Raw genomic sequence first — 26,238 nt, forward strand, 5'->3', positions numbered from 1 at the left:
GGAATTTATTTACTGGGTAAACCATGGTAGATAGAACACTGATACAATGTAAGAGAATAAAAAATGCTAACTTTAAAATATAAGTTAGATTTATCTATAAACTTTACTATTTATCATTTTATTGATCATGAATAAAAGCACAGATAAAGGAATTCATAAGCCTGCTCTACATAAAATAATACACAGAACCTCACTAAGTCAAATTCTAGAATCCTGTTTCAAATTTTAGATCCTTACTGACAAGAACACTGCAGAAGTTCTCTAAGAGTACGAACAACTTCACAGCAAAACTACTCATCCCAGCAGCAGGTTTTCATCTGATTCAGTTCAGAAACTATTTGCAAAGCAACTTCTGTCATCCATTCATATGTAACAGGGATGACGGACACAAGAACTAATGGAAGCAACATGCAGACAGAACAACCATCCTGTATCTGTAAAGAACAGGTTTATACTGTTACATAAAGGAGCATGTCATTTATATAGCACCATACTTTCTGGCTTGGGACCTCTGGTGTATCACAGAACAATCAGAAACGATCTGCTGTCGCACACAACATCAGTCTGATCCAAAACTGACTAATTTCAGATGCTTCTGAGGATGGACTCCTACACACACAGCTGTATCAAGCACTGCAACATGGTGTACACAGCAGCAAAGTAGGAAGCAACACTGCCCTAGAATCACAGAATAGTTTGACTTGGAAGGGACCTTACAGATCACCTAGTTCCTACTCCCCTGCCATGGGCAGAGTTGCCATCCCCTTGATGATGCTGCTCAGGGATCCAACCTGGCTTTGAAATCCCCCAGGGATGGGGCATCCACAGCTTCTCTGGGCAGCCTGGACCAGCACCTCACCATCCTCTGAGTGAAAAAATTCCACATAACATCTTTTTACTTTAAGACATTTCCTCTTGTCCTATCACTATCTGTCCATGTAAAAAGTCAATTTCCCTGCTGTTCATATGCTCCCTTCAAGCACTGGAAGGCTGCAGTGAGGTCTCCCCAGAGCCTTCTCCAAGCTGAACAAGCCCATCTCCCTCAACCTTTCTTCATAGCAGAGGTGCTCCAGCCCTCTGATCACCTTGGTGGTATTCCTCTGGACCTGGCTCAACGTCTGCATGTTTTTCTAATGCTGGGGTCCCAGGCTTGGAAACAGCACTCCAGAGGCCTCATGAGGGCAAAGTAAAGGGGAACAGTTGTACTAAGATGGTAAAGGGTTCTGAAAAGCCTGAGGTCTGTTTGCCATGGTTATGTCTAAGTACTGATCATACTTTCAGACAGCATAAGCAATATTTAGAGTGATCAGAAACTCAGGTAAAATTTATCAAGTTGAATATTATATCCTCTTGTAACTATTTTATACATCTTCCCCCCAGCCCTCCCCAAGACAGGCAGGATCTTCTAACCAGGTAATCAGTCTTCACTCTGTAAATCAAAACTGGAGTTCTGCAGATGGCTGAATCACTGTAATAACACTCATATTACTGTTGAAAGAGTTCGGTCTTTCTTCCCTTTCCTATGTTGTTTTCAACTCTTCTTTCCCTGCTCCTGATTGTATAGTCTCCTGTATGCCTTCACATCAGCTCTGACTCCAATAATCTTTTAATGACCTTATTTTTCTCAGTAGCCCTGAAGAATATTTTCCTCTTGTGCTAGTAATTTACAAAATCTTTTAGAAGATTATGCTCCATCCCTGGAGACAGCCAGGGTCAGGCTGGATGGGGCTCTGAGCACCTGATGGAGCTGTGGGCATCCCTGCTCACTGCAGGGGGGTTGGACCAGAAGACCTTTAAGGGTTCCTTCCAACTCAGATGATACTACGATTCTAGAAGGACCTGCCAGATGCCAGCTCCAGAATAAAGTAGGCAAAAAAGATTTGGCATGGCTAGCAGAGGGAGAGAGCATGTGGAAAAAAGGCAGCTTCAGCAGAGAACAGGAGGAACTTCAGCTGCACTGAGTTGTTAAAGCAACTCAACCTCATGAAACTGTAGCCTGTAATATCACTGTATTCTGTGGTAGCTAAGTATTCTGTGCTGACTTTGCTCTTTGTGTAGGTCTGGAAAACTATTCACTGTCTCAGAAAATAAATCTATACATCTTGGAAGCACAACTATACACACATGAGAAAATCTCAGAAAAAATAATGCCACCTGTTTGTAAGTAAAGCTGATTACAGCTTTAAACAGTCATAGTCTGACTTCAGTTAGTGACCCTAACTTCATTTCAGAACACAGAGCTAAGCCCTATCTACAGTATTAAGTAGCAGTCATATTTAAGTCTCATCAGCCCATTCAAACTTCTTCCTGAATCTGCCATCAAAATCTCTTGAAATAGTGAACTGTGAGAAAAGAGAGATAAAACAAAAGAAAAGATAAAACAGGTATATGTAAAGCAAAACAAACAGCTCCCTCCCATGCACAAAAACCAGTATCAGCAGAAAAGGGTGTTTGCCTTAAAAGAAAAAACTAACTCACCAAGACCTGTGGAAATGAAGATTAAAAAATATAAAAAAATTTAAAAAATCAAACTCCCTATTTCAACTAATGAATAAAATATTAAGAGAACAAAGATGGCCATATTGAGCTTCAAAGGACAAACGTGAAATTACTTGCTCTACTTATTGATTAACCTCAGCTTTCAGACTCCTCCTTTAAAAAAACCCATAACAACAAGCACTGCTGAAACTGGTCACTAATTGAGATTACAAGTAGGAGAAATGGAAAGCAGCAGACAGATACAGCTAAAACAAGTGCGTATGCATTAAGAAAACAGTCTCAAAGACCTTCTGCCATGACGGAAATTGAAAAAGGTAACTCAAGCTTGTCTAGCAGAAAAGATTTTCCAGTCTTCCTCTACAGAAGCTCCCTGAAGAAAGATTTCAGCCAGTACTGCAGGACCTAACTGGTTTCGCTCTTTTTGGAGCTCATCAGCTGCAGGTAACGGCTCAAAACCCAAAGCACATGCACATCGACAGTGCAGAACAAACTGCTAAAGGGAAAGTCTTTCGCACTGCAAGGCATGCTTTTGCATCTTTTTCTAAAGTTTCTTCTTGTACCTTGAATGAAAAATGGCAGTGAAGCTGCTCATTTGCACAAGAAAACAGAGGATTTTTTAAAAAATATTACTTCTCTTCCTGAAAATTACAGTTGTACACATATTCTATCAACCTGTGAATAAATAAGTTTAGTACTATTGTCTTGCGCATACTAACCATGTAAAAAAAAGCATTTTAAGTTCTGTTAGCCTTTCCTCAACTTAATTTAATCTTAGAATTTAATCAACAGGATCTAAAGTCAGAAGGTAACATACTAAGGCTTAGTGGAGTAGAAATTTCAGATTATGGTGCACAATTGTTTAAACTTTTAAAAAACTTTCAACAAGTAACAATCAAGGCCAAGGTTTTCCTGAATTGTGTTAAACAATTACAAAAGAAAGAAAGGAAAAAGAGAAAACCTTGCAAGAGTAAGGTAGAACATGATCACTGGAATTTAAGTTTTGGCAAGAATTCTGAGTCTTGCATCAACTTTCTTTCAACTGTGAAGAACAGTAACAAGAAGCACCCCAAGATCACATTATTACTAACTACAATGTGTGGTAGATAGAGGTCGAGTCTGCTGCAAATTCTTAAGTGATGTTGTGCTTGCAGAGGCCACACACAGCTGTATTCTTTAGGAGTTCATTGAAACCATTTTGTAATCTTTTCTACGTCCTTAGCATCTTAAATATGGTAATAAACTCTTCACAACTTACTTCAACCATTATATATTACTTTGCTACTTTTTCAAGCATCATTCCATGTAGCCTTTTCAAAAAATGAATTTTCACACAAAACTTTTAAAAATAGGAAAAATTAGAAAACCCTACACACAACCCAAGCAGCCCACTTCCTTCTTCGTCCTTTGATTATCACCTACCTTCTTTTTAGATAAAGATGAACGAGATAGTAGAAAGCTGGTAGTAGTGAAAGATAAAAGATAAGAGGTGCACAGAGCTAAAGAGAAAAGAGGACAAAAATGAGTGTCTGAGAAGCAGAAGATGGGAAAAAGGAATTCCACAATAACATCTTTCAAAAGAAGCCGAATAATGCATACTCAAGTAACATTCAAAACTCTTCAGGGATACTATGCATTTTTTTTAAATAAAATTTCTGCATGCAGTGCTTCTTGCACATAGAACACGCTTCATAGGGTATGCTTTAAAACTTTCAATGCACCAATCAAGAATTAACAGCTTATTACACCACAAATCATTTATAAAAAGTACAATCTCTGAATCACAAGAATCACAAACTTTACTAACAGTAACTGCAACCCAATAAAAGCATTTTCAGTTAATCTTATGACAAGTTGGCACATCAGTGCTAAAGTGATTCACTTATTGCACAACTTTGGACTCCGCTTAGCAACTTCTCACTTTCTAACATCTTCCATTTGGAGATTATTTTTTTCTCCTGCTTTCACTGCTCTGATCCCTACGCCTTACTCTTGAACACTTCTCTCATTCTCTGTGCTCACTAACTTAGTGGGAAGCTGAAGGTAAGCTAATGAAGTTGCTTTCCTACTCTCAAAATACTACTGAAAAGTACCATGCAAAGTTTGGTTTACTGGTGTAAGAACCTTGTGCAAACTCTCCGAAATCCCTGTGTGAGTGTATGAGATTAACCAGTTGATAAGCTAGGAGAGTGTTTACAAGATAAACTTTTATACTGTTAATTCAGCTCGTTCTTATCTATATGTTGTCTTTATCATATTCAGCACCTCTGTAGCTAGTTCTCAATAAACTATTTCTCAAATTGGATCCTTACTTTTAGTGAGTCATGGCTTCTTAAACAAAAAGGCAAACACAATACATAAAACATTGCATTTATGTGATTCAGAGGCTGCTTCTGATCTTGTCATCTAGTGTTTTAATTAGCCACTCACCTCCCAGTCATTCAGTTTTTCCCCAATAACTGAACTGAATACAAAGTATGGTACTAGCCAAAGACATGGAAGCTACTCAGAAGAGTACAATGAGCATGCAACATCCACCATGGAAACTACTAAAAATAAACAAACAGAAAGGAGGGAAAAAGGGAAGGCACGTTCCCTCCAGAAGCAGCTTCTCAAATCTCACACCTTAGACAAAACTGCCTTAAATTTCATGCATGCAATAGACCTCTTGAAAGCATAGCAAATACTACTTTTCATGACTATCCATAAAGTCTAAGATACACAGGAAAATCTATTTTCATACAAAAAAAATGTAATAAGTGAGGAACTACCATATCAGATAATTTCATTTGTATCCCTAACATAATATCTGTGCCTACCAATCCTAGTGCTCATTAAAAAAGTTCTTTTCTTCTTCATCAACCAGAAGACTTGATTTCTCCTTCTGTCTCTCCTAGTCTTTTAAAGTACTGCACAGATCAAAAGAGTTAAGGTTTTCTGTGCAATAACAGCAACATCCCACTTTCTAAAATTCCAGACAAAAACTGGAGAAAGAGACTAAGAAAAGTAAGTAAGATGACTATCACTATTTTGTAGATGTTCTTTATTCTCTTACCTTTCCTCTCCCGTTCTCCTTCAACACATATTGGCCAACCTCCTACAGCAATGCAGAAATGCAGAAAAAAAGAAGGAAACAGACCAGCATAATAGAGGAGAAGCTTACAGATGTTGACAGTATAGCATATTATAGCATCAGAAAAGACAGAACTACTTAAAATGAAAAATAATCTTAAAGACAATAAACTATAGTAACTTCAATGGAGAGGAATCTAGGAAAATATTCTGTAGATTGACTATATAGAAAGACCAAAGGAAAATCAAACAAACAAGGAATTTAATGTTTTCTGGAATATGAGAAACCTGCTATATTTCTTCCCAAATCAAAAAGAATTGTGTGACACCATTCAATACGGGCAGAACTTACACAGGACTGTCTAATTCAGGACAGCAGGCAGGATGAAAGGGGATGAAAGGGTGGGAGAAGGAGAATTCTGTTTTTTAAATGAAGAAACATCGAAAGGGAAGAAGTCCTAGCAAACTAACATTTCTACAGAATCCTACAAAAAGAACACAAATCTTCATTTACACATTTCTGAAAACATTCTAATGATTAATTTTAAAAGTAGAACAGTATAACTAAGTGCTGGCATGCACACTTTCACTGATGTTAGCAAAAATTATTCATCTTGAATGAGGATAGGCTACATAAAGGCTTATTCTTTCCTGTATTTATTTCCTTAGTTTTTTAGTCGCTGTTAAGCTACATATGCCATTCTAGAAGTCAATACATTGCTGACAATGAATGCTCACAATAAATGCCTACTTTTATCAGAACTCTTATCAAACAGTTTTACAATCCGAATCTCCATGTTGAAAGCTGTATCTTTTTCATTCAAATTAAGATATATGCAAGGGAAGCCCCTTTCTTACAGAAAGCAATTGTACTTTTACAGTAATTGCAGACAGCTAATTTGCAGTTGGATGGAAGTATCCAGACATGCTACTATAAGATGATTGGAGTTTCCCTTATTATTTATATAACAAATGACTTAATAAGATATATGTGCATATAAATACATACGTACCTCATATTCCTTTCTACAGACTTTTAAAATATCATTCTTTGAAGAAGCCTGAAAACAGAAAATGCCCCAATTTGAAGTAGAAAACAATAAAAACATGTTGCAAAATAAAAATGATTCTAACTTTGTTACCTAAGATAACCATGGATACAAGATCTATTTTAATATTCTGTTTTAGGAACCTGAAGAATCCACTTAAAGCTTTAAGGAAAAAAAAAGTAGAAGCTACAACTTTGTCTCCATTACATTTGATTAAAACCCCCAAACACTTATTTCTGCATCAAGTTAGTCGATACTGGAAGCACAGACAAAGCAACTTAGTTTTCATCAGAGGTTTTCCAGACAGAGCAGAATACTGGAAAAACCAAGGAAATGGAAGAGCCTGTTCATCACTTTTCTTCATTTTATATGTTCAATGATGTTAATCTGTTTTATTCCTTTCTTCTCCCCCTAGAATATGAAATTCTGCAATTACTATTGTAAAAGCAATTTGCAGAAAACCCCCTTTTGCAGTGTAGATAAGTTGTTTTTTTTTTTTTTTTGTAGATTAACTCTTGCTCCTTTTTCATGTCAGATATTAAATATTATGGTCGTTACTCACATTAGATATTTCTCCCTCCAGCAATTTAAAATAACCAAGGTAAGATATGACCTATAGTATCACCTTCAAAATGCCTGCAAAACCCCCTCAAGTTTTAAGAATCAATATTAACATCCAGTTATTCACCGTTATCCTTAATGGTGAATATCCTTAAAATCCCAAGTCATGTCTGTTTTAGTTTAAATGAAAATCACGTGAATCATATCAACCAGAGTCAGTAAGAGACACAGCCAAGATACATAGACAGCAGTCTTCAATCAAGCAACACAGCATTTGATACTGAGAACAAAGAGAAATGACACAGCAATCATAAGATTAAATTAAGTTTCACAGAACACAACCATAAATGAAAGATCTGGAAAAGAAACATTAGGATAAATCTGAAAACTTTGCTAAGATATGCATTTGGGTACAGACACATATTCTTTTCAGAAGAACAAAAACACTTTTTGAACTACAGTTACATTTGTCTACTGTTTCTCTTTTCCTCACTGTGCCATGAAACTTCACATACAATGGCCACCTCACATGCTGCCTTCCAGTCTGCCCTACTGCAGAGTAAAAACTTTCATTCAGAGATTGCAAAAAATAGAAAAAAATAATCAAGAAATTATGTTTATTGTAATGAAAGTAAAGAGAGTTCTGGAATCTCTGCAGATGTAGTAAATACTGCTATGAAACAACAAAACAGAGCACATCAGCAGCAATCACATACCTCCAGTTTGCAATGAAAAACTAAACTTGTTATCTCAAGTTGCAAAGTTACATGATGCAACCACCCAACACTCACACTGGAGCCTCTGTAGTGGTAAGATGGCTGCTGAATCTTATAGTTATTAACAATTATATCTTCATTACACATGGCTTTAAAACACAGACAAAAAGGCACAGCACCACTCTCAGACATGTTTTCTGTTTTGATGTTGGAGAATTTTGGGACGCAAGTTTGCAGTGCTGCAGGTGCAGTTTAAGACAGATCAAATAAGGTTTTTTCACTAGGGTGATGGCAAGATCTTCCCCTCTGCTTCCCCTGCTCTCTGCCTCATGTTGCCAGAGGCCCATCTCATACGCTGTATCAAAGAAGAGGTGAGGAAAAATCATTGCAGTATTAACAAAGAAACACCTCATGCTTGCAGTGGATAACTCCTTGTTAAAAGGCACTGAAGCTTCCCTCTGCTGGCCTGACAGGGTGCCTGGAGTCATCTGCTGCTTCCTGGGAGCCAAGATGTGGGACACTGCCTAGAGAATGCCACAGCTTGTCAACAGGACAGACTGCTATCCACTACTGCTCTTTCATGCCGCACAAATGACAATGGAATCCAAAACAGGGGCAGAATCAAAGAAAACGTGGCTTGCACCAGAAGCAGTGCTGCCAGCAGGAGCAATCTAAATAGGACAAGCTCTCCAGACTCTCTGGGTACTAGAAGAATGGTGAGTTCTCCAGCATGTACTGGAGTATTTTCAGGGAGGCCCTCCAATTCCCTGCCCGGGTGGGTTTCCATGACAGCGAACTGGGTACTACATGACATTACTTAAGGGCACTGCCTACCTGCACGTCGTGACTGAGAGATCTCACAGAGCAGGGCTGAGACAGTTTTGTTTGGAAACCATTATCCACGGGGAGCTGTATGCTACCAGCGCAATACCTGGGGTCGGTTCCACTCTTGGCTGTATGACTTCCTGAGCCTTACAGAACTAAATAAAATATATTTGTTTGATTCTTCTTCTTCTTCTTCTTTTTTTTTAATAGTGATACCAGCACTTAATTACATGACTGAATGTTATTCTTTTAACTCAGGTAACTGAGTAAAAAGCTATGAGAAGTGATAACTCCTTAAAACAATTTGGTGAAACCACCACTTAGCAATTTGTCACTACAAGAACTATTGTCTAGAACTGCCTCCCTGTCTTAATTTGCCACTAAAAAAAGTAAAAATGCCAAAAAAACACAAGTAACTACCTAACAGCTGCAGGCTAGCATGTCATAGCAGTAAACATTTTTATGCAGAAGATGAAGACAGTTGACATACACCAAAATTCAGCTTCTTACTGAATCCCAATGCAATTTTGGCACAAAACTGTTACGATTAATTATTAATGGTACTTTTCCTAACTGTTGGCGATCTTAATGATCACGCTCAGGTCAAAACGTACTGGTAGGCATTAAACATTAATTTGTTACCACCTACACCACCAAAAGGAAAGATGTTAATTGTTACCTATTTCCTTCCTCTAATAATTTCTAGATTATATGTAAAAAATAACAAAGCCTTCAAATTTATAAATATCAGGTCTCAGTATGAGAAAAAACATGGTTTACGTCATGGATCTAAACGCTTTCTGATCCATCTGATTACAATGAATTGAATCAAAATCAAATGATTGCCTTCCACCACCTCCCCAGTGCTAAGAGATGGCCATGAATACCGAGTATGTCAGACAACAAATAACAGGTCTTGTAAACTAGAAACCTTTCCTGCAGTGTAGCTGCATACTTTCTTACACATGTACATGCAACACAATACTCATGAGAACAGCAAATTCTCTCTGTGGAAATGCTAACAAGAAAGGTCTTCAAACTTCAGGGTCATGAAGTCTTGGCAAGCACCCAGAAGCTCAGTCCTCCAGAGTGGCTGAAAACACACACACACAAAAACTCCACAAAACCACCACCACCCACAACAAAAAGAAAGAAAGAAACTGCATTTTAACTAGGTTTTCCTCTCATCAGAATTTAAATGTTACTTTTTTTTGTTGAAAACTCTAAGAATGTAAATTCCCTGTTTTAATTCTTGAAATTTGGTTGGTGACGTTTTATCACCCTAGCATATATTCTAATTTGTAAGAAATCTGTGCGATAGTTTAAGTTTCATATTAAAAATTCATTAAGCCTGTAAATCACAAACAGTAACACGAGTGAATTCAATGCTGAGTCATTTGACATTAATAATGGACCAAAAAATAGCAAGAAAGTCTTACCTGTTTACATGCTTGCCGACATTCCACAGCAATAGCTAGCTCACAGCAACCTAAACCAACCCAACCATCAGACTTCTTCAGAACTCCTTTAAAAATAAAATTACAGTACATATTACAGTAGCAAGAGAATCTGTGCTATTTTTCCTTCCCTCACCGTAAGTAAGTTACTTTCCAAGTATGACAGTCCTGTTTTTGCTCAAGAAGTCTGCCTATAGATTATATTTTAGTTAGAATTTAAGTGATTCCAAACTAACTTTAAGCAAGAAAAGAAAAGCAAATCTATGTACTTAATAAATTTAGAATTTGTCAAATAGGTAAGTTCTACACATTGACTTTACAGGTCTTTTATCCAAACCATTTTATGTATTTACTGGAAATAGCACTATGTTCTTATGTAACATGAAGTATAAGCCAACAGAAACCAAAAGAAAAAAAAATGTTAGAAAAGAAGCAAAACTGCATGTTCTGATACATCCTCTTACTGGCTTCAACAGCACTACACTTTTCTATAATTCTCCACTTCTTAACACAGAATATCATTCTTACTTTTTCTTCAAGCTTTGTCTGTAGTTTCTCTACCTTAATAACATACTTTAATATTCACAAATGCCTTCAACATTTTCTGTCTTCTATCTTTTTCTATTTAATTTGCTACTCTCATTTTCTACACTTTTCATGGAATTACACAGTAAAGAGAATTCTGCAATAAGTAAATTTATAAAGAAAAATCAAAATCTTTAGCTAAATGAACATTTTCCAGAATTTTTTTTTTCATGCAAATTACAACATCAACACTTGGCATACGGTAGCAGAACTGTGTATCTGAGTGGAAAGGAACAGGAGGCAAAGGTGAAGAACAGCCTGACTGCAGTCAGCTTGAAGAGGCACTACATCTGTCTGTGCCAGCCCGTGTTGATGCACAGCAGACCAGTGCCTTGATCATCATTTTGAAGACTGATCTCTTTTCTCTTTACCTCTGCTCAGTGTTTTAGCTCAACTGTCCAATTCAGCTCAGCTGAAAGCAGAAGCAAAGGCCACAAATAACAGCAGAATCAGGTCATCCTACTCTCCCACAAATGGGGTGAAGATTTGACTTTTCAGAGACTGAGAATCATTCTGAAATGTGTTGAGGAGATTACTGTTGTGGTACACATCAACAGTTTGGAAACAGCATTCAGAAATTCTGAGTTGATGCATTGTTTTAAACTAATCCCAAAAGCAACTGCGCGTCTACACTTAAGTAATGCAAATACATTTAACAACACATCTGTTAATTACTCTCTACATTCCACTTCAGGCATATAAATAACTAGACTGGACTAGATGATCTTAGTGGTCTTTTCCAACCTTAATGACTCTATGATAACATAGCAGCTAGTTGTTTCAGCTCTTTTTTATGTGGAGCTATCATACACAGATTCCCTTTGATCGGAACAATAATTCAGGAGGATTTATACTCCAAGGTTCTTTTAAGGTAAAAGAAATAGATAAATAAATAAAATCTAAAAAAAAAATAATATAATGTGCAGTATAAAAACAAGTTTTCCAGAAAAAAACTTGCAGTAACCACCCCCATGCTGGAAAAGAAGTATGATAAATTAATCTGTACAGCTTTAGTGGCAATGTCACCACTGAATAAATCAACCAGTGAATAATTGCAGCTGAGAAACAAAACAAACCAAAAGACAGAAATAAAAGACCCCACAAGCATTCCTATCTTGTGCAAGACAGAGCCTGTGTGTTTTAGAAACACGTTTCAATGAACTCTGCTAGAAGAATGAAGCAAACTTGCATGCCAAATTAGGAATGCTGGTAAGCTTCAGCCATGGTTACATTTTTCTTGGGAAGTGGCCCTCTACTCATGATATTTCAGCCTATCAAACAAGCTTGTGAAAAAGAAGCTATGGTACATGTCCATAACATACCGCATTGCAATTTTAAAATAGCAACTTCAGCATTTAAACATTAATTTTGTAATCAAGATAATTGAAGTACAAGCATTTCTTAACAAAAAATGCACCTTCAGTGCACAATTAACTGACTTAAGATCATATTTCTTAAGGGCGTCCAACATTCTGGCTACATTCAGTGAAATGCAATTGCCTTGGGCTGTGTATATGTAGGTCACTCCAAAAGTGATTTCTCCTATTTATTTTCATGGAAACTACAACAGCTAAAAACAAGCACAATAATTCTGTTTGTTAGAGTGTATCCTCAACTGCAAAACACTTTTTCAACAGTCACCACCCTCAGCTGTGCATGTTTTCCAAGAGGCTGTATGCCATGCCCATAAAAGTCTGCACCAATGGAGCTGACCCACTGTTACTGATGCCACTGCTGAAATGCACCACAACCGCCTCACTGTGCTCGCATCCACTCTCTGATCTCCAAAAATGTTCACTAAACACTGATGAAGTCAACGGATGCCATTTTTTTTCTGCACGGAGGAATTCTGTTCCATGCCTGTGCATCATACACACTTTCATGTCAGATGTCACTTTGCAGACTGACTCTCTGCTGCTATCTGTCGCACGGCAACAGCAGGTGATTGAATACTGACAGGAAGGTTCAACCTCCAGTGCCATACCATGGACATATGCCTCTGAGAAACACCATGGGCCAAAATAATAAAACAGGAGGCATTACTTTTAGAGCAGCCCTCATATAAATATAAGTAACATTTTAATTACTAATATCTTTATTAAAACATTTTTAAAAGGCAGCAAAACCATGGAACAAGTACGATAGCTGACCCTGTTTTTGCGAAACCAAAGCACCAGGCCAGTTTGATGGAAGGGCCTGCAGTTCTTTGGGCATTCGCAAGGTGCTCATCTGAGTTTTTGGAAGAAATTTTACTCTTTTTGCACTTCATCCTTGACAACAGTAGTTCATAAGTGTGTGTACTGCCAAAAAGCGATTACGCGAATAAGGCATGATTGGGAAGCAAGGGATACTTTTCTCTGCTAAGAGAATTCTTACTAAAGTCTAGTAAAAAGACGTGATCAAATTTTTCAGCTGAATATCCGACTGCAACTCTGTACATTCCATTTGAAAACTCACAGGTCATGTATTTATGTTGACTGAAAATGGAGTTGCAAGCAAACTGATAATTTTTTCTTTTTTTGCAATCTTGAAACTCCATTCTCAAATTCCTTTATGAAAATGGAAAGCAAGGCTGCATATTTTTCACTATTCCCAGGACTGCATTTAGCCAGTGTATCAAAATCCATACAACTACATGCTGTACAGTGCATGCTCTTGTCAAAGATCTCCTTTCAAAGAAGTTTCCAGGAGCCACACTACATTACTGAGCTGAATAAAAAGACAAACATTTTTCTTCCTTATTAAAAATGTTCTATTATAGCATCCACAAGAGCATTCAAGTCAGAATCAAAGACAGAATATTGCTCAAATGTGAAGACTTAGAATATGATTTCTGATGTATGTATTTTATGATGAAAGCAACCGTGTACACATTGAAAATTTAAAAGAAACTTGATCACAGTGGTTCACAGGAAACAAAAGGAAAGAATAAAAAGGAAGATGGAAAAAGGAGAAACTGAAAAACAACTAGGCTCATCATAGTTTTCATGCGGAATAACAAAGATCAAGTCAGCATTTTGCTGTCTCTGGAGAAGTCTTCTACAGTCTGCTTACAGAAAATGAGAAAGTTTAAAACCAGAGCATAGTTACCATCTAGAATTATAGGTTGCTGACCCACCCCCATTGCCCTCCCACTTGCAAGTAGTTCTTTCAATAGTATAATGCATGCAGAATAAGAAAGAAATTTTAATTTCCTATTGAAATGCCAAGTAATTCACATAATGTAGACCTATTATTTTTCATAAACAAACATCAACAGACTCACAGTTTTTAAAAAATCCTCCATTAAAACGCTAATTAGTATTCACCTTCAGAAAACATATTTTTCTTAAACTTCTTTTCTTAAACTTCTGCTTCTAAACATTTTGAAACTGTTTTGATTCTAACATTCTAAACTGTTTTGAAGCTAATAATACTGCATTGGCAAGGACAATAACATACAACATAGTTTTGTTTTTTGAGGATGAGCCATAAAAGAAAGTGAATAGAACACGGTTGTGGTTTAATCTGGTAGGTGGCTGAGCACCACACAGTTGCTCCCTTCTCTCCTTCCTAGTGGGATGGGGGAGAGAATCAAAAAAACAAACAAACAAACAAAAAAACCCCACAGAACTCCTGGGTTGAGATAAAACTGTTTACTAAGATAGAGAAAAGGAAAAGGATAATAATTATTACTATGCATATAGTATTCATATACATTTGAATGCATATAAGAAGTGAGGCTCAAGAATTGCTCACCATCCCCTGACCGAAGCCCAGTTAGCCCTCCAGGCAGTGGAAGAAAGGAAAATGAAATCCCACCCTCTTCAAAATTCCATTTGTATGATGTCATATGGTATGGAATATCCCTCTGGCTAGCTTCAGACAGCTATCCTAATTCTCTCCCCCCCCAGCTCCTGCTTTGCACAAACTATAAACATCCGTGTATTACTGACACTGTTTTTCTCCTAGAACTAAAACGTAAGCATTATAACAGAAACTCCGAAGAAAAAATGCATCCCAGCTGAAACTAAGACAATGTCCACTCCTTATACCATACCACTTACACCATGCCCACAGTTTGTACACATCCTGACTAATTACCATGACCTATCTTCCTTTTTGATATGTACACACTCACATATTATTGCAGTCTATGGGCCATTCATGTGCAATGGTTCTTGGTACTCATTCCATTCATAACTTCAAGTTCCATCTGTCAAAACAGTCCTTCAGTGCAGGAGGGCTGATTCATAGTTTTGGGTTACTGCATGCAGAAGTTAGTTCTGGTTTCATTTGAGGTCATTCTTTTTTAATCTCTCACTGTGCTACTCTTACCCAGGCATATAATAACCATAATGATGATGACATACAGTAATACACAGCCATTTAGCATCATACAATTTACGTTATTGGCTGTTCTCACCCAAAATCAAATCACCTTGAGGTACACAACAGACATCCCTATCTTTCCGCATTACCCGCTAAGAGCACCCAGGTCCTTGAGCAAAAGCAGTCCCATGATTAGGATATAAATAGGATTGCCTTTGCCCAAGGCAAGAATAAACCTATATGTTTATGAGATATGTTTCCAGCCACGTGACAGCTGCTTCCACCAATTGTAAGCATCCAGCATTTCCCATGGTGAGTTTGTGGGAGTGTGATATAATCCACATCCCAAGCCTCTCCATATCTGTATCTCAACCACTGTCCCCCACAGAAGGAGGTTTTATCCATTTAGTTCGGTTAACTACAGCACATGTTTCACATTCATGGATAATCTGTGCAATAGCATCCTTCGATCTCAAGCCCATCTATACATTGCATCTCTTCCCTGATAACCTGCAGTATCATAGGCCCACTGACAGAAATACTTCACCCTTACATTGCCAGTCCATATCTACCTTGCCCACTTCAATCCCAGCAGCTCAATCCACCTACTGGTTGTTTTGACATGGCTCTTTGGTATGTGGTCGCCTACGTGACCTACCTATACAACTACGTTCTCTACCAGGGCAGCAGCATCTTTCCTCAGGGCAGCAGCCCATATGCATTTGCCTCTGTGCTGACAGTTGTTCTGCTTTCATTGCTATAGGGAATTTGCCACCTCTCAGGAGTCCATGCAGAGGTAGAGCACTGGTCACTTATCTCCTTCAGCAATGCCTAAAGCCAGCTGGATGGCCTTCACTTCTGTAAATTGGTTCAATTCATTTTTTCCTTCAGAAGCTTCTGCAACTGGTCATGTAGGACATTATACAGCAGCCTTTCACTTCCAAAGCTTTTCCACAACCATCACTGAACAGAGCCTATTTCTTCTCATTTTCTGGCAGTTTACTGTGTAGTGGAGCCTCTTCAGCACGTCACCTCCTTTTCTGACGATACTCCAAATTCTTTGCCTTTGAGCCACTCTATAATCAATTCTAAAATGCTGGGATGACTGGGATTCTCAATCCAAGCCCTCTGTGTGATTCATCTACTCCATGTAGCATCAGCTGCATAACGTGTGGAGGGGAATGTCCAGCCCAGCACAGGCAGTGGGGGTGCCAAAAGGAGTTGTGCTTCAGTGCCAACCATTCCCAAAGCTGTTTGGACAACTTCATATGCTGCCAACATCTCTTTTTCAGTTGCAGTACAACAGGCCTCAGATCCTCTTTATCCTTGACTCCAAAACCCTAGGAGTAAACCTTGAGTCTGCCAGAGGCTCCAAGTGTGACCATTCTCCCTGTCTGCAATGTACAGCACCTTTTTTATACCTTGTGCTGTCTAGCCCAAGGACTACTGCATGACCTATCTCAAGTTTAATTTGTTCAAAGGCTTGGTGTTCCTCAGGACCCTCTGTTAAAGCGGTTTTCTTCTGTGTCACCTGATGGTCAGGGTTTATAATCAGACTGTAATCCAGCATATGCATTCTCCAGAAGCCCACGACACCTCAGAAAGATTTTGTTTTCTTTTTGTAAGGTGGTGGAGACATAGCAGTTATTTTATTGATCACATCCACTGCAATTTGACAACATCCATCTTGCCATGTTATTCCTAGGAACTAAATCGATCTCCTGTGAAGGTCCCTTGACCTTACTTTGCTTTATGCAAAACTAGCTTTTAGAAGGATTTGAATTATTTTCTTCCCATTCTCAAAAAAGCTGCCCAACATGAGGACACCATCAATGTAGAGATCAACTATCTGATCTATCAACACTCCTTCCCATTTTCTATCATCTGTGAACATGCTGAGGGTGCACGCTGTATCATCATTAATGAAAATGTTTAACAGGACTAGAACTAGTACTGACCACTCAGTTACTGGCCTCCAGATAGACTTTGTACCACTGATAATAAACCTTTGAGCCAGTTTCCTATCCATCTTCACTCCACTTATCTAATCCATGCTTTACCAGTTAGTCTACGAAGATGTTATAAAAAAAGAGAACAGGGTACATCACTACTGAGGAAGGAGCTTCTCCCTATAAATCCTACCATATAGAAGCTGAAGAGGCCTCACATCAGTCCAGACAGACCAGAAAGACAATTAGCAAGTGGTTCATAAAAAAACAACACAATGTTTTTTTTTCTTGCTTACACAAACCTAAACTTCAAACTAAAATGTACACTGCTTACATAGAATAAAACCATTACTACTCATTTGTATGTAGCTCTTAAGCTACCATGATGTTTAGGTATTATAATACCACAGACTCACAGAATATCCTGCATTGGAAAGGATCCACAAGGATTGTGTCCAACTCATTGCTCCACACAAGACAACCCATAATTCAAACTGTATTTCTGAGAACATTTTCTACATCCTTCTTTAACTCTGGCAGGCTTAGGACTGTGATCACTGCCCTGGGGATCTTGTTCCAATGTGCTCAGCCACCCCTCGGTGAAGAACTTTTCCTTGACCCACTGTGACCCTCCCCTCATGCATCTTCCATGCCATTCCCTTGGGCTCTGTCACTGTCACCAGAGAACAGATCGGTGCCTGCTCCTCTTCTTCCCTTGTGACTGAGACACAGGTAGTCACGAGGTCTCCCCCTGGTCTCTTTTTCTCTGGACTGAACAAACTGAGTGACTTCAGCTGCTCCTCATATGCCCTGCCATCTAGATGCTTCATCATCTTCGTAACGGTCCTCTGCATGCTCTCTAATAGTTCTATGTTCTCCTTATCTTGTGTCCCCCAAATTACTGACAGTACTCAAGGTGAGGCCACACCAGTAGCAACCAAAAAGTTAAAAGTTTTTAGGTGAGAGAAAACCACTACAGCTCCTTAAGAAACTACATATTTCACCACTTTCACTTATAGTAAGGCAGCAAATCTCTCTGCATGTGGCTTAGGTTTGCCTCTGAAACAGTGGCAGAAATCTGTATAGATCTAAAACTGAAGGTATATTCAAACTAAAAATAATTGAAAGCCTTTAAAGGAAAGGAATTCTCTGTTATTTCCTGGATGGGTCACAGAAAATCACAAAAACATATTCAATATTTTCTAACTAGGAAAAGAAAAGAAGCGTTTTAAGAAGATGCTCAGGTAACCCAGTGTAGACTGAAAGAAACCAGAATGAAAGCGTAGTTTGTAACACAAGCCTAATGAAACTTAAACCATCATGAAACCTACAGATGCAAGTGGCAGTCAGAACACTGAAATGCACATTTAGGGAAAAGCATCACAACAGAATAATAAACTAGTATTTCTTACCTGGCAAAGAAGAATTTATACAACCCCAAACTTCTCCCTGAAAATTAAAATGTAAAAAAGCAATAAACAATCTACAGAATAAAAGTGTTTTTAACATACACAAAACAGTATTTTCAGTCATTTTGCTTTGTATTCTAAAAGAGTTATTCCAATGGAATATTTGTCTACACTGTCTTCTAAGAAGTTACATGAGCTGTGCACCACTCACTTGCTTTGAAAAGAAGGTTGTCATCTCCAGAGAATCTAATCAACAGCAGCATATTTGTAGGAGAACATACCGTTATTATCTCACCCATGCTAGACAGTCAGCTTTTCCCACCAGTATTTAGAGAACACAGTAGTCACTGTTTTAAAAGAGAAAAGTTTATCTAGGACCAAGACCTGTTGAGAAGCTTGTTACCCTAGCACTCCTTTCCACTACATTTTTTTCTTTTTTTTTTCCTCTAAACAACAACAAAACCAAACCATACTAAAAAAAAACCCCAACAAATAATCAAAGAGGTTTTAAGATACCCCAGATACAGGCAGCTTCACGGAAAAACAGATGTATGGAAGAGAGTTGCAAAAGTTAAGCTTACTAACAGGAAAGGTTAAAATACAGATCTGTTGGGTTTCCCCACAACCCAAGGGAAAAAAAAAGATACAGATTTCTTTGTCCTCATCTCCCTCGTTACTAGTATTAGCAAGACTACTGGCTGAAATGATCATGGGGAATTTTTTACTGTAGGGCTTGTATAAGAGAACTCTCAGGTAAGATGCCATCTTACCACAGGTAGTCAGTACAGAAAGGATTCAACCTAAGGTAAGAATTTAAGTACTCAGCACTGGTGAGGCTGCACCTCGAGTACTGTGTTCAGTTTTGGGCCCCTCACTACAAGAAAGACCGTGAGGCCCTGGAGCGTGTCCAAAGAAGGGCAATGAAGATGGTGAAGTGTCTGGAGCACAGGTCTTACAGGGAACAGCTGAGGGAACTGGGATTGTTTAGTCTGGAGAAGAGGAGGCTCAGGGGAAACCTTATCACTCTCTACAGAAAGGAGGTTGTAGCAAGATGTGCATAGGCTTCTTCTCCCAGGTAACAGTGATAGAATGAGAGGCAATGGTCTTATGTTGTGCTAGGGGAGGTTCAGGTCAGATATTGGGAAAACTTCCCTGGAAGAGTGCTCAAGCATTGGAACAGGCATCCAGGGACGTGGTGGAGTCACTGACCCAGAAGTTTTCAAGAAAAGACAAGATATGGCACTGAGACATCATTTAGTGGGCCTGGCGTTGACAGGTTGACAGTTGGAGTAGATGATCCTAGGGGTCTTTTTCAACTTTAATGATTCTGTGGTAATTTCCACTGTCAGAAGGAAGTACATTACAGTGGGTGTGCTGTATTAAAATGCTGAAGAGATAAAAGGTATGGAATTTTCCATATACTATATGTATGATGGTTAATGTCCAACAACTGAAATCTTACCTTACTTAGACAATATGATTTTATTGCATTCTAATTAAAAATGACACAAATACATACACTCTTCAAAGGTTACGATACACACTCAAGTTTAATTTGTTCAAAGGCTTGGTGTTCCTCAGGACACTAATTTACAAATTTGTAAATTTACAAATTTACAAATGTCCTGGGATAACAAGGTTTAGGCAGTAGAGGAAGGATTCAATCTAAGGTAAGAACTCAAGTATTCAGCACTGCTGAGGCTGCACCTCAAATACTATGTTCAGTTCTGGGCATGTATTTTAGTGCAATCTAACTGAATTCAAACTTTTTTGCTTCAAACAAGCACTGGGAAAAGCCTAATAGGTGAAATCAGAGGAAAGTTCTGCAACATTCGAAGGCAAATTAAAAGTCTTAAAGGGGCTTTAAATGACATAATGTTAAATATTCCTGAGGAGAAAAGTTCAATTCAATCACACAAGCAACCTGTACTGTCACGTCATGACTTCATCATCACAGGAATACTGTCCAAAGATACTGTCAATCTGTATCTAATGTTCAAAAAATATCTCCTCTGTCTGTGGAGTTTCCCACATCAGAGAAGAGGAAAGTCAGCTCAAAAGAAAAACATTAGAGCTGCTGCTTCCTAGTTCTGCTCCTTTGGTTCGACTGATCTCCCTTATTTCATGAAAGAATAGTAGCATCTCATTTTGGTAATTAACGTATCACTTTATATCAGGCAAAGTTCTTATATCACATGAAAGAGTAGAGATAACAATGTAATCAGTATGCCAGAAAATGGACCAACTGATTACCTTTACAACCTATTTACTCTTCTGTGGAGTGTCACTTGAACACCTTCCCAACAAAGCAGAGCGGTATCTGAACACAGCAAAAACGGCACTAAGATGAACTGTCAACTACTTTATAAATAGAAGTCTTTTAAAATATTACTAGTGTGGCAACATTAATTTAAGCACACACTAGATAGCAAAGCTACCAGTTATAAAGACGGCAATCGGGAGTTTAAAAAAAAACACTGCATCAGTCACTTTCCTCTTTCCTAATCTCTGTGGTACTGTCTTCTAAAAATCTACTGCCTACAGATAAATCACATTCCTCCCATTGGGGCACAAATAATGACGAGAAATAGTACCAAAGCAAATGCTACGTACCACTTTGATATGTTTTCCTACCACGATTTTACTCATGCCATCAGATGTCTACAGTTTCCCAAGGTTTTAGAGCTGGGGATCCACAGAAACCAAACCTTGAGAAACATATTTTTGAGGCACAGGAAGAAGGGATCTATAAGCAAACACATTATGGGAAGAAGCCTGCAAAATGATAGACTCAGATTTACCACTCCTACTGGATGAAAACAGGATCGATACCATTTACAACAAAAATTACAAGAAAGAAATCAAACCTTTTTAAAAACAAATTGAGATATTTTAAGTTGTTCTAGAGTCTTCTCTCTTGGCAATGTCAATGCTAGCACTCACCTCTTCATCCATAATATCATTTCCTCCATAGAGATAGGGAACACACACACACATACACACACACACTTAAAATACTGCAGAACTTTTAGGAAACCGTGATCCAACAAAAGCACTTTTTCAGGTTGTCAGAAATGCCTACAGGCCATTCAGAGCAGCTATATGGATGTCCATGCCTTTGTATAACCAAGACCTGACAGCTTTGCCCCATACAAACTGGATCATGCGTTCTCGCTTGTAAATCACTGCTATTAATTTCTAAATGACAATCACACAGTGCAAATTTTCATAATATCAGATAGTTTTTCATTCCATTTCATAGCTTACATGAACACCAAGTAACACAATAGGCAAGTTTTAAAAAGGAATCCTACTCCTGAGGATCAAATCTCAATTTAAGTACCTTTCTAGCCTTCAAAACAAAGAAAACTCTTGAAAACATAAACCAGCTCAAAACTCAGAAAGAAAATTACTCTGCAAGCTAATTTGAAATTTTGCTTTTGTAAGCAAAACTTTGTTAACATAAGATGAGTGGTTTTTGTTGTTGTTTTAAATTAAAATCTAGCAAGCCTTACCATTGATTCTGGACAGTATTCAGGTGCCCGTTGCAGTAAATGTTTTAAACGGGAATCACTCTTAGAAGACAAAATCTGTAAGAAGCAAAACACACAGAAAATGTAACCACACACTGAATATCAATTGATGTCTTCCTCTTTTAGTTTCACTACTGCCCATCTTTTGAAAACTTCTGCTAACAGTCAGCATGTAAAGAACGCACATTTAAGATTTTCTTTTATATATCTATAGTCCCCCAGATACTTTTATGAAGGAGGGATTTTTACTTTTAGAATTTTCTCCTAAAACTCTTACATCTGGAAGTTTCTACAGAACAGGCAGTGTGAAAAACATGAAGAAATTCTGCTTAACATATCATACAACTCTGTTCACTTAACTGATCTTCTTGCATGACCTCAGGCAACTAACTCCTTCCAGAAGGAAAAAAGAAAAAGCAACTGTTATGGAATAAATGTGAACAAAAGGTAAAGATACTGTCAAAATAAACAAAGGGAATGAACAGTGGAGCAAGATCAAGCATCATCTAATCAAACAGATCATCCAGAAGTTTATGGGACGTGAAAAGCTGGCTACTATCATTGCAAGGCAGCTTACTATCACTTTTGAACAATCATGGCAATTGGACAAGGTTCCTAACGACTGGAAAAAAAGAAAAAGTAAACTTCATATCCATAAGAAAGGCAACAAAGATAATCTGTGGAAATACAGGCTGCTCACCACACAAAGATTGTGGAGTAAATCCTCCTGGAAGCCACATCAGGAAGCCACCTGAAGTACAAGAAAGGTGACCAGCAACAATCACAACGCTCAACACAGGCACACACCGACAGCAAATTAAGCCTGACTGCTTCCATACCAGAAAGACTAATTCAGTAAAGAAGTGAAAAAACAATGTGTTACTTACCCTGACATTAAAAAGGGTTTTGCATGGTCTTTTCCAGTATTTTACAGGAAATTAGTGAAATGTGGATGAGATGCAAGGACTGTGAGGTGGATGACAAACTGCCTGGATGGTCGGCCTCAAAAATTAGTAGCCAGCAGTTCAGTTATCTAGGTGCTGGCCACTTAGAAGAGGTGTACAACAGCAGTTACACCAATACCGCTTAATCGCTTTACAGAAATAATCCTCAGACAGTACAAAGATGGTCCTAAACTGAGAGCTGTCATTGACATACCGGAGAGTGGAGCAGCTACACGGATTGGTTTCAATGAGTAATGAGCTCAATCAACGAAGCAATGAGCTGAAAGGAAACTCAGAAGGTTCCAAAGCAAATACAGAATCTTATAGCTGGAACAGAAAAATCCTATGCAGGCTGGGTGCTCACTAGCTAAAGAGCTTCGCAAAGAAGGGTGTTGAGGTCCTGGTTGATGGCAAGCTGAACATGGCTTAGCAGTGCACCAATGCAGCACTGAAAGATACACCATAGTATTCCTCATTAGCAACAGCATCATCAGTAGGTCATAGACAACCACTCCCTTTCATAAAGGCACTGATGAAGCCATATCTGGACCAATGTAACACCACATCCAGTCTTCTGCCACCTCTGTGCAACAAACACACTGATGAACTTCAGAGAGTTAAGCAAAAAGTCACAAAGATGCTGGAGTTTATGACATAAAAAGACAAGCTGTTTGCTGATTAGGAGGGGATAAGGTGTATGTATCTGAACTCCTGTCTTCAACTACCTGAAGCTGGATTATAGAAAAGACAGAGCCAGACTGTTCTCAAGAGTTGCACAGTGGAAGGATGAGCTGCAAAAGTAATAATTTCGCAATAAGTTAAACTTTGAAGGGATGCAAAGGAAGAAAAAAATATTCTTCACCATGAGAGCAGTTAAGCACTAGAACAGGTTCCCCAAAGAGGCTGTGGAAAGCACATCCTTGAGGGCATTCAGAACTTCACTAACAAAGTCCAGAGAAACTTGATTTAATTTTGACACTAGCACACTCTGAGCAGCAGGTCAGACAAAATGGCCACCAGCAGTATCTTACAAGTAAAAATATCTGAACAGCCAAACTTGGAAAGAAATCTTATCTTACCTTATTAGCAATTCTCAATCATGTACATTTCTGTTTTTTCCCCCAAATTTCTTTCACACTACTTTGTACTGTTGCTTCTCCCATTTCCTATATCTCATAAATTTTTTCTTAGAAAACAAACAAAAAAAAACCATGGATGTGTTAAATTGAGTTCTCAGCATATTTTAAATTGCTTTGAGTTCCCATGGTGATCATGCCTTCAGTTATTATTCCTTGTAACACTACAATCAAGTAAAACACTTATAAATTAAAATAAGAAGCCAGCCAACAAATGAAATGGAAACATCTATTCATGTGGGAAGAAAACTGGAAGATACAGAAATAACTGACACATGGATGCATTTCATATCTTTAGGAAGAAGAAATACATTGCAGTTCTATTCTACATTAACAGCTTGGTAACCCACATCAAGGAAACCAAGATAACCAAGATAAATGGGTCTGACCACTTGGGAAGAATATAGAAATGTTGTCAGGCCCTGCAGGGATGCAACGAGGAAGGCTAAAGCCTGCCTGGAATTGAATCTGGCAAAGGATAATAAAAAAGGCTTTTTAAAGTATGTTAACAGTAAAAGGAAGACTAGGGAGAATGTGGCACCCCTACTAAGTGAGGGGGGTGCTCTGGTAACGGGGGATGCTGGGAAGGCAGAGATACTGAATGCCTTCTTTGCTTCTGTCTTCAGTGAAAAAGCTCCCCCTCGGGAATCTCAGACCCTGGAGGTTAGTGAGAGGGTCTGGGGAATGGCAGACTTCCCTTTAGTCAGGGAAGAGGCGATCTGAGAGCACCTAGGCAACACCAGTGTTCACAAATCCATGGGACCCAATGGGATGCATCCACTGGTGCTGAGGGAGGTGGCAGATGTGATTGCTGAACTGCTCTCTGTCATCTTTGAGAGGTCTTGGAGGACGGGGGAGGTGCCTGAAGACTGGAGGATAGCCAATGTCACTCTGGTCTTCAAAAAGGGCAATAAGGAAGATCCAGGAGATTACAGGCCAGTCAGCCTCACCTCTGTCCCTAGAAAGGTGATGGAACAGCTTGTGCTGGATGCCATCACCAGACATCTGGAAGAAAAGGAGGTTATCAGGAGTAGTCAGCATGGGTTCACCAGGGGGAGGTCGTGCTTGACCAACCTGGTAGCCTTCTATGATGATGTCACTGGCTGGGTGGATGGGGGGAGAGCAGTGGATGTGGTCTACCTTGATTTCAGCAAGGCATTTGATACTGTTTCCCATGACATCCTTATAACAAAGCTGAGGAAGTGTGGGATAGATGTGGTGGGTTGAGAACTGGCTGACTGGCAGAGCACAGAGGGTCGTCGTTGGTGGTGCAGAGTCCAGTTGGAGACCTGTAACTAGCGGTGTTCCTCAGGGGTCTGGTCTTGTTCAACATCTTCATCAATGACCTTGATGAGGGGATAGTGGCCACCCTCAGCAAGTTTGCTGATGATACGAAGTTGGGAGGATTGGCTGACACGCCTGAAGGCTGTGCTGCCATTCAGCGAGACCTGGACAGGCTGGAGAGCTGGGCAGAAAAAAACCGGATGAGGTTTAACGAAAGCAAGTGTAGAGTCTTGCACCTAGGGAGGAATAATTGCATGCACCAGTACAGGTTGGGGGATGAGCTGCTGGAGGGGAGCTTTGCAGAGAGGGACCTGGGCGTCCTGGTGGATGACAGGTCGGCCATGAGCCAGCAGTGTGCCCTTGTGGCCAAAAAGGCCAATGGCTTACTGGGGTGCATTAAAAAGAGCGTGGGCAGCAGGTCGAGGGAGGTGATCCTCCCCCTCTACTCTGCCCTGGTAAGGCCTCATCTGGAGCACTGCGTCCAGTTCTGGGCTCCCCAGTACAAAAAGGACAGGGATGTCTTGGAAAGAGTCCAGCGGAGGGGCACAAAGATGGCGAGGGGCCTGGAGCATCTCCCTATGGAGAAAGGCTGAGTGAACTGGGTCTGTTCAGCCTTGAGAAAAGAAGACCGAGAGGGGACCTGATCCAGGCCTATCAGTATCTAAGGTGTGGGGGTAGAATGGCGAGGACGGACTCTTTTCAGTGGTGAGTGGAGACAGGACAAGGGGAAACGGCCGGAAACTGCAGCATAGGAAGTTCTGCACCAATGTGCACAAGAACTTCTGTACAGTGAGGTGACGGAGCACTGGAACAGGCTGCCCAGGGAGGCTGTGGATTCTCCTTCTCTGGAGATGTTCAAGATCCCCCTGGACACTGACTTGTGTGACCTGGTGTAGGGAACCTGCTTTGGC

The 26,238-nt window shown here is 39.2% G+C and overlaps 1 protein-coding gene across 2 annotated transcripts in view; it reads right to left on the reverse strand.

Annotated features, from left to right (window-relative positions):
- RECK (reversion inducing cysteine rich protein with kazal motifs) overlaps positions 1–26,238 on the reverse strand; it is a 71,429-nt gene that overhangs the window by 34,493 nt on the left and 10,698 nt on the right. Inside the window, exons 3-7 of one of the 2 annotated variants that reach the window (XM_048940718.1) lie at positions 21,946–22,020; positions 18,434–18,470; positions 10,159–10,244; positions 6,582–6,629; positions 5,552–5,593 (exon numbers count right to left, since the gene is read on the reverse strand). In XM_048940718.1, coding sequence (XP_048796675.1) covers positions 5,552–5,593; positions 6,582–6,629; positions 10,159–10,244; positions 18,434–18,470; positions 21,946–22,020 — 288 coding nt within the window. The remainder of the gene's footprint in view (positions 1–5,551; positions 5,594–6,581; positions 6,630–10,158; positions 10,245–18,433; positions 18,471–21,945; positions 22,021–26,238) is intronic. The other variant, XM_048940719.1, reaches the window with a different exon arrangement.

The sequence above is a fragment of the Lagopus muta genome, chromosome 3, assembly GCF_023343835.1.
Source record: "Lagopus muta isolate bLagMut1 chromosome 3, bLagMut1 primary, whole genome shotgun sequence".
Classification (NCBI taxonomy): Eukaryota; Metazoa; Chordata; class Aves; order Galliformes; family Phasianidae; genus Lagopus; species Lagopus muta.